This window comes from Aptenodytes patagonicus, chromosome 3 (assembly GCF_965638725.1).
Source record: "Aptenodytes patagonicus chromosome 3, bAptPat1.pri.cur, whole genome shotgun sequence".
Taxonomy (NCBI): Eukaryota; Metazoa; Chordata; class Aves; order Sphenisciformes; family Spheniscidae; genus Aptenodytes; species Aptenodytes patagonicus.
The window spans coordinates 43,569,001-43,578,345 of record NC_134951.1 but is presented as its reverse complement, the minus strand read 5'-3'; the positions used below and the strand labels follow the sequence as shown (position 1 = coordinate 43,578,345).

Sequence of the window (9,345 nt, the reverse complement as noted above, 5' to 3'; positions counted from 1 at the left end):
GGAGAACAAGTCTTATGAGGAGCGGCTGAGGGAACTGTTTAGCCTGGAGAAAAGGAGGCTCAGGGGAGACCTCATCACTCTCTACAACTACCTGAAAGGAGGTGGTAGCGAGGTGGGTGTCGGTCTCTTCTCCCAAGTAACTAGCGATAGGACGAGAGGAAATGGCCTCAAGTTGCGCCAGGGGAAGTTTAGATTGGATGTAAGGAAAAATGTCTTTACTGAAAGAGTGGTTAAACATTGGAAGAGGCTGCCCAGGGAAGAGGTTGAGTCCCCATCCCTGGAGGTATTTAAAAGACGAGTAGATGAGGTGCTTAGGGCCATGGTTTAGTGGGCATGGTGGTGTTGGGTTGACGGTTGGACTCGATGATCTTAGAGGTCTCTTCCAACCTTAATGATTCTATGATTCAAAGGCCCACGTAGTAGTGCCCCGGCAGTGACTTGCAGGACAGTAGCAGAGCTGCCTTTGCTTTTATAGCAGGATTTACCCTTTATATAGATTCTAATCTCCACTCACTGCAAACTAAAAGCCATTCTGGACTCTGCTGAACTAAAGGGTAGTGTCAGTACAAATATAAGTATAAACCAGGCATGAATACGTTCACATTGGAAATCGGAAATGGATTTCTAAAGCAAGAGAGCAGCGATGTTCTGGAGCCTCTGCTCAGCACAGGGAGAGCAAACAGCCTGACTATGTCCAAGAGGAACCTCAGCTTGTCAATGAAAAGGGTTATAAGTTGTGAGCATGCCAATTACCTGAGAGTGCTAGCATCAGGGAATGCTATAGTCCTAACTCACTTTCTCATCAGCACTGCGAGTTTCTGACCCAGATGAACTCATGTTTGCATGTAGGTGTTTATATGTCAGGTAGGTGTCCACTCAGCCAGTACCAACTCATTCATCACTGCAAGTTTATGTTCTTGGTCCTAATTAGGCTGCCTTCTTGCTCCTTCCCACACAAAACCCGAGTCTCATACCTAGTGCGTGCTTCCTTGATAAATACTGCTGTAGTCCTTCCTCAGCTTTCTGTTATTCCAGATAACTATCCAACGGTTTGGGAGTCAGTAATGCTTTCAGAGTCCTTCACACCCAATGCTGCGAGTTCTCTTCTGCAGCTGGGGTTCCTCTAATGCTGCTGATAAAACGGCCTGATCAGATGGAGCGAGTGGTGGATGTCCTAGCAATAAAGTTAAAATCTTAAACCAGCACTTCTGGGGTTTCTAGAAGCCCCGCTGTCCACTTTGGAGTGGTATCATTCAAGGGACCTGACACCTGTGATACAATTCCTACTTTAAATGAACTATTGATTGAATTTTCCCCTGTTGTTCATGCATATCCACATCAGTTTTGGGGACTACTTTGATTAGAACCAGAGCCATCTGAGCCGTGGGAAACGTAATCTGTTTCAACTCCTTTTGCAAAGCAGTATACAGAGAGAACAGGGGTGTGCCTTCTGGGAAATCCCGTAGAACCAAATCAAAAGGTCCCAGGGGCCAACATCTTTGTCTCTGAACCCTTCACTGAGAGGTGGAACCATACTCTGCTTTTCTGCAGTGCCCTTTTCAAAGACTGACTCATCCTCTGGCGAGCCAAATTGTCTGATACACAAATTGCTCCTCTTTCAATACTCCCTTCACAGCTGCTCAAACTTCTTTTGACTGCCAGTATGCCATTCATCACGCTGTCTGGTCTCACATCCTAAGTGCTGATTGCCAGCTCTGCAGCAGAGGCACATGAATCAGCTCACTCCCACCAGTCCTGTTCCCCTTGCTCAGCACTGTTTCCAGTCCTGTTCCTTCAGCAATTTTGTTTCATATTTCAGTTCCACATTTTCTACCTATAAAGCAGCAGTCGTCATTCCAAGTTCTGCAATTCTTCATAAAGCCCATTATGCAAAAACTTGAGTATCGGCTTTAAATTTACTGTTCTCTTGACAGATTATAAATGTCTTTCCTGCTTTTCTTGGTGCACCCTCTGCCATGAAAGCTTCCCGCTCCCATGAACTGAGTGCATGCTTAAAAGTTCCTCAGGATGGGAGAAGTTCGTTCCCTTCTCCTCTCCGCTCTTTATATTGCTACCATTAATAGTCCCCATAAAATCCAAGCTGTAAATCTCTAATTTGAATAGTTACGACAACACCAGGCTGCACAATTGTTTTCAGCTTTTGTTATTCCTCTTTCAGAATAACAAAATTCCTCTGCAGCCTGCATCCCCTGCCAATCTGCACCCCTCGTGAGTCACTTTGCTAGACACCTTCCACCATCTGCAGAAAAACCCTGCAAGCAGATACACACAATTTAAAAGTGTAAAGTAATAATTTATTGATTAATACAGGCGGCTATGACTAGCAAGCTACTAGACTAAGCATTAACATGCTCACCTCCCCCTGCAAGACACCAGATAAGTCTTCACTGGCCAGTGTCACCAAACTGCCATTTTCTGACTCTCCGCTTTTCGCTTCCAGCATTTTATACCTTTTTACATCAGTGTTTTTCTTCTGGACCTCATCTCAACAACCCTGCCTCCATCTCTGGCTCTGCCTTAATCTTGCCTGACTCTGCTGTGCAGTCCTTTCTCACGGTGCAGCAATCCCCTGAGTGTGCTGAACCAAGGCTACGGGGCTGGGCCCTACCAGGGCTGGGCCCTACCAAGGCTGGGCTGTGGAGCTCAAGCAGCTGAAACTGCAGAGGGAGGTGACTTGCTAGCAGGTGGTGGAGAGCAAGTTAGTATGGTTGGCTGGAGCCCAGAGAGCAATGCAATTTGCCAGAGGGTAGACATGTTCGGCCAGCAGAGCCACTCTCTGGGCTTTCTTCACTGTGATGATTAGGGATTTAGTCCAGTTGCCCACATGGGTCCCTCGTGTCATTGAAGGTGCTCTAGGCACTCCACCTGGCCTTCAGCTACTGCTTCGTTCAAAATGGCACCAGTATCCCATATCATACTTTTCTGCTCCATATGGATGTCTGGCATACCTTAGGATACCTCACATAGCATCAGATGCTTATGTGTGTGCAATTTAATCAAGCCCTAGATTTCCACTAACCATCTGAGAAACTCCTGGGCGTCCCAGATATCTACAGGGGGCTGGCAGAGACAACTGATAACTCAACATGTTTTGGTTAATGACACAGTAAGCTTTAATCATCCTTACACTGATTGTAAAACACTTTTTGAGGAGCTTTAAATGAAGAGCCTGCTCATAAATCCTTTATTCCCATTGCTGAGTCAGTAGGAGCTGTATGCAAGCAGCTGTACGCAAGCAGGTACACACAAGTTCCCATTAGAGTAATGAGTAACATTTTTGGAATGGATGGGGTGGAAACGCTGCTTGATGGCAGTTCAACAGATGTAATCCTGACTGCTTTCCCTCTGGCTGCCATGTATTTGTGAAGACAGATGCTCCCTTCCCAGAAGGAAGCATATGGGAGTAAGTTGAAGAGAAGGGGTGTGGCGAGCAACTCACACAAGGAAAAAGTGACAAAAAGAAAATGTGGGGCCTGAAGCCCTGAAGAGGGAGGATCATGAAAAACTGGCTGCATGAGTCAAAGGCTATGCCTGGTATTTTCTCCCTAAATAGTGGCAAAGGAGCAAAATAATTTTTAATCTGAGTAGTTCACAACTACTCTCCAACTATCTAGCTCTCTCTGCATTTTGCACGGTAAAGAATGTGCACCAGAGAAAATTTCTGCCGTTATCTGTAGTCGCTAAAGATAGAGTAACTAGATCAGGGAAGTCCAGAGTCATGAACACCTGTCACTCGGACAGCAGCTTCAGCTTTGACTTGTGCCTTTACATGTTCCTTCTGAACCAGAAAACCATCTGAACTATTACAATGATGAAGTCAGAGGGGTGTGAGTCAAGTGGCTGGCGTGACTCTTCCCATTCTTCAGAGGGGGAAGAAAAGGTGAAAAATATGTACCTTTATTTTGACTTCACGTAGTGTGGACTACTGCAAGATGTTCCGCAAACTCTGCACTGATGGTCTAGACCAGGCACCCGCTTGCTTGGGCAGCTACAGCAATCTGGTAACTTCTTCCCTCATTCTCTTTCTTCCATTTCTGAAACAAAGCTAATTAAAAGTCAGCTGGCAAAGCTGCCCGTTTTGTGAGATGGTTGCTTTAGAAATAAGCTTGAAGAAAACAGTAATCGCTTTCCTGAGAAGCACCATGCGTCTGTGCAATCGCTGCAGGGCATTGGTTACACAAAGCTGTGCTTGTTTTTATCCATGAGGAGGAGGTGCACTTGTTGAATCCAGATTTACCAGGTCTGAATTCACATAAAGGATTCTAAAAGCTGAGACTGTATTAGTCACCAATGAGCACAATAATGCTTTCTCTTCCAAGTGAGTCATATCTATTCCCACTGGTAATATAGGCATATTAATATTAGATTCCTTAATTCCATTAGAGTTTAATTCTACAGCCAACTGTCTTATTGAAAGAGTAGCATTATAAATGAAGCAAATCGCTGTACGTTTTGTGAATTGGTGGAAGCAGAGTGTGAATGCTTTGTACAAAGAACTATTGTATTTTCATAAGCTTTTGTGATCTCAAACCTTCTCTAGAAGAAATTATTTGTAGCTGAGTTTGAGACAGCCTATGAAGCATACAAATCCCACTCTGAACTGACTTTAGGTAATCACCCAGCGTATAGTATACACGGTTGAAATGTTCCTAACCTCACACAATTATATGACCTGCACAGAGAAATAAATCACAGTTCAATGTCTCATTACCTAGCTTAATTCCCTGAGATCTGCAAGAATGTACACTGATGCATCAGACCCAAGTGCAAACCCTGAACCCCTGTGTCACACAGATGTCCTGCCTCCAAGACAAAGGAGAGGTTTCGGGAGTAACTCCCTGTTCGGGGGCTCCTGCTAGAGGCCTCTTGGCGTCCATCCCCCCAACTCCGCATGCTGAACTCTGCGATTCCCATTCCTACCTGCTGAACTCCCCTCTTGGCCCTTTAGCGTCAGTTCAACAAGGGTCTTAACTTAAAAATAACAGGGTCTATCGACTGAAATGTTTGTAATTCTTTTAAACTGAGGGGAAATGCACGATACATTTGTATCAGATATAAAGCTATACATACATATGAAAATAACTAACTATAACTGTCTATAACATAGATGACTTAGCCTAATCCCCCTTTGCAGCTAATGGAGAAAACCAGTAACTTTTAAAGCACGATTTGTTGGATCTACAGCTAACGTCTATGCCAGGTAAGATGAACTCTGCTGTAAAAGCTCCTGGTTCTCTCCATTAGCTGTAAAGTGGTAATCACCCCGGAAATGTATACCCATAGTCTGCAATTGTCCAGGGGAATTCTGCCCATCTGTTTAGTCCGATTTGGCCTTTCTTCCACAGTAGAAATGTCTGCAATTGAAGAATTATGCATTTTATCAAACCTTATGATTGTCATTAATTTTGTAATATGCATTTTATCAGACCTTATGATTGTCAATAATGTAATATTTTTTGCAACAGAGCGGCCTATATACTTCTTTGCTCTGAAGCTAGGTGGCTGTATCAGAATCTCTGCTTTCATCCAAAAGAAAAAAAATTCAATACACTACAACTGCAGAAAAGTACATAGAAACACGAGCGAAAACATCTTCTTGGGAACTAGAAATTAAAAAAAAAACAACTAGAAATGATTAGGGGGGTTTTTTGGGTCAAACTGAAGCCTTACTTCAATGTAAACCATTTACTAAAAGCAAAACAGTTTTAAATATTTTGAATTGTCAAAACCAATTATTCTTGCTGTCCTGCAATCGACTTGGTAAAGTTGTACAAAATCTTTCTGCAAGGATTCAGTGTGGCATTAAATAATGAAATCTTTGTTGCAGCAGTGTTCACGCGAACTTTCAGTTTCTATATGCTTCAGCTGAGCATGTTTATTTTTTCAGCAAGCTAGATCATATGACAGGATACACAAGCTACATGAAGTGCTGCCAGCATGTGGGATTTGACTGCAATTTTTCTACTATATTTGGTATTTGGTTTTAAAAAATCACAAGTTGTAGCACAAAATGGCTTCTTCGTGCAAAAGTCTAAACAAAAGGCAGATGAAAACACAAATCCAAACGGCATTTTTGACCAGAGGTGGGAAGAGGAGGGACACTGACTATGCAAGAGCTCTGCAGTGCCCGCTCCTCGTCTGCCCCAAGCAGCTGCTGACATGTGGGGCTGTGAATTAAGCCCCAGATTTCTACCCCTATGCTGACTACCTGACAGGAATCGGTGGTTTCACCTGGCAACATTCACCTCTTGCAGCTCTGACCTTTAACTAACAATACGCCTGAAAATGAAAGCGGTCTCATACTGCTAGCTCTGCACAATTTCACATGGTGACTACCCCAGCACCCAGCCAGGCCATGATGTAGCTTACTTAAATGGGGAAAATGTGTACGTCCTGTCAGTGAATTTCTGTTACTTAAAATTTAAGGCTATTCAGCTTATTTTGAAGTGTGTAGCTGTCATGTAGTTACAGTGACTGTGTATTTCTTTTTTTAGCTAAAAGCCCAAGTTTCATGTTAACTGCAGGTGCTTCCTCCTTGAACTATACAAAATGACATTGTAAGTGCGGCCAGGGTCAAAGGCCAGAACCCAGAAGAGAACGCTGAACTCCACATTACTCTTAACTAGTTCACAATAACTATTACTTCTCGATTCATGACATTATTCACATTATAATACCATTTTTTAAATTACTTTCTATCAAAGTAGATCCCAGAAATTTTTACATGGAAGTCAATTTCCAAAGGCAAAATACTGCTCTCCTACTGTGGGGAAGGGCAAGATTTAGTCACAGATGGTCCCAGAGCCCTTCTCCCATTGCACAGCAAGATGGCTCTGGCAAACGAGGAAAGATGGGACATACCTGCTAAGAATGAGCAAAATAGTTCGTAAACATGACACCCAGTGCCTGCAGCTCACCATCTCCAGCAATCAGATCAGCCAGTGCTAACCAGACATGCTGAGATGTCATCAAGAATTGTTGTCCATTAAACATACCCTGGGGTGCTTTTGGTGTAAGGGAGAACCGCAAGGTCTGACACTGTCCTTTCCCTTGTGCTATAAATGTTGTTCACTCTATACATTATTTGTAGAGGTTTGTCCTGTAAAAAGGGAGATCACTTTGCCCTTTTGAAAATTCAGCTACTTGTTAAGGTGGAGTAAAGTTGCTTTATTCATTTATGGCTGTTACCAAAATGTCAATATGCAAAAGAACAGGAAGAGTAACGCCTTGTTTTGCAAATCTGAAAATATGAGGATGTGAAAAAAATATACCTGCTCAACTGCTTTTCTTTACAACTGTTTTCTGTTGCTGTTCAGTCAAAGAAGGGAAGAGGAAAAGAGAACTAAGACATCAAAACGTGAAAAAATTAGTTTTATGAAGATGATTAGGAAGAATATAAAAGTAACGTAGATGAAATTAAGGACAAATCATGAGCTAGAAACAAGAAAAGCTCAGATGTGTTTCTTATTTACAACTGGTAGTGAATTAAAGGGAAACTGAGACTGCTGACAATATGACCACTTTAATTTGTTATGTATTTCCGTAGCTATAACTGTTAAAAGTGCTATCCCAAGTGTACTGTGGCTGTAACCAAGTGGCAGAGAAACTCAAGTTGTAGATGCAAACAAAAACTCCTCTGGCACTGTGGGATGGGCAAGGGGATCTGCCCATCAAGTCAAGCTCTTGCTGGTAATTTTTTCCTGAACTAATAGTCCTTGGTGTATGACACCATTTCAGTCTTTCATGATCCTGAAAACCAACAAACAAGATGCTACTGAGTCTTACAGTACGGTTAAGTCTTTTGGGTGGGTTGTTGGTGGGTCTGCGGAGTCCTGGAGTCCTTTTAGTCCTGGACTAAAAGTCCTTAGTCCTTTTCTAAGCCCCCAGTTTTCAAACCAATCTACTCGTGCTATGAGGTCGAGGCACCTCGCCCCGTGACCTCTGCGGCTCAAGGCAGAGACGAGACGGGGTCGCGGGGGGCATTTTCACTATTGCAGCCACCACGGCAGAACTGCGGCCTAGTGACTGTAGCATCATGTCCCATCCCGGCTGCGCCTGGAGTCGCGGTCTGCTGTGGGGCCCGAGTGTCATCCATCGCTGCTGGAAACCGCGTTCTTCTTCCACGCTGCGACAGAGAAGGGGGGGCAGCTTGGGAATTTTAATTTGTGTAACACAACCATAGGAATGTGTAACACAATCAGCCGCCGCGCCTCGCCGTGCCCCGGCCACCCGCCCACGGCTGCGCGGCCTGCTCCGGGCCCCGGCTGGGCGGGCCCTGCCGAGGGCCACCCCGCGGGGCCAGGCCGCGGGGCGGGGACGGCGAGGCCCCGGGGGCGGTGCCGGCGCGGCAGGTGCCTCCCTCCGCGGTCACGGCGGGGCCGTCGCCGCCGCTGCCACGTCAGGGGAGTTTCCCGAGGCGAGGCGGGCTGGGCCGGGCCCGGCCTTTCTCCTCCTCCGCTCCCTGCCCCGGTCCCCGCTGCTGGAGACGCTGCGGAGGGAGCGAGCGGTGCCCGCTGTCATGGAGGCCCGGTACAACCTCAAGAGCCCGGGTAGGCGGCGGGGCAGGCCCCGGCGGGCGCCGGGGAGGCGGCCGCCGGCCTCGCCTGCAGGCCGCGGCCGGGCGGGGGGCGGCAGGGCCGGGCGGGGGCACGGCCGCCTTTCGCGGAGGGCGGCCGGACGGGCGGGTGTGCCCGCCCCGGGGCTGCTGCGGTTCGCGGGGGGCTTGGGGGCCGATGCCGGGGCGCGGCGGCGGTGGCGGGGCCGGCAATCGCCTCCCGGGGCGCGGCGGGACAGGTGCAGCGGCCGGGCCGAGGCCGCGGTGGGGAGGAGGGATGGGGACCCCGGGTCCCGGCGATGCCCGCGGGTGTGGGTCAGCTGCGCGCCGGGGAGGTGGCGGCGTTCAGGCGGAGGCTGGCTGGGTCGCTTCTGCTTCCCAGTGCGATGGCGTTGAAAACTCCCTCCGAGCTGTAATTCGGTTCAAAACGCCCTGGCTGCCTGGTGTGTGTGTGTGCGCGCCCACGCTTTTTTGCTGGTTCGTGGAAGCATGCCTTTGAACTTTCTGTCAGGTGGCTGTGCCCTGTTCCCCTAGGTATCGCCTCCTTTCCAAGTAGGCGCGTGTAAGGGGACAGATTGCCAACGACAGCTTAGTCTGTGCAGCATAAGTTTGTTTTACAGAAGTGTTACTGTACACGCTGTATTTACATACATGTGTGCATGTGTGTTTGTTCATGGGATTCCATCTTAAAATTCATGCCTTATAACTCCTAGACTTTCTTTTGAATCCTTGAAGTGGGAGGGATGCCTCAAGAGATGTGGGAGATGTCT

General features: G+C 46.8%; 1 protein-coding gene across 1 annotated transcript in view; it reads left to right on the top strand.

Moving 5' to 3' along the window:
• The first annotated feature begins 8,408 nt into the window (after positions 1-8,408).
• Positions 8,409-9,345, top strand: part of UBE2J1 (ubiquitin conjugating enzyme E2 J1) — a 36,612-nt gene continuing 35,675 nt past the window's right edge. The window contains exon 1 of the mRNA XM_076333219.1: positions 8,409-8,570. Within this exon, the coding sequence (XP_076189334.1) occupies positions 8,540-8,570 (31 nt within the window). The 5' untranslated portion in view covers positions 8,409-8,539. The remainder of the gene's footprint in view (positions 8,571-9,345) is intronic.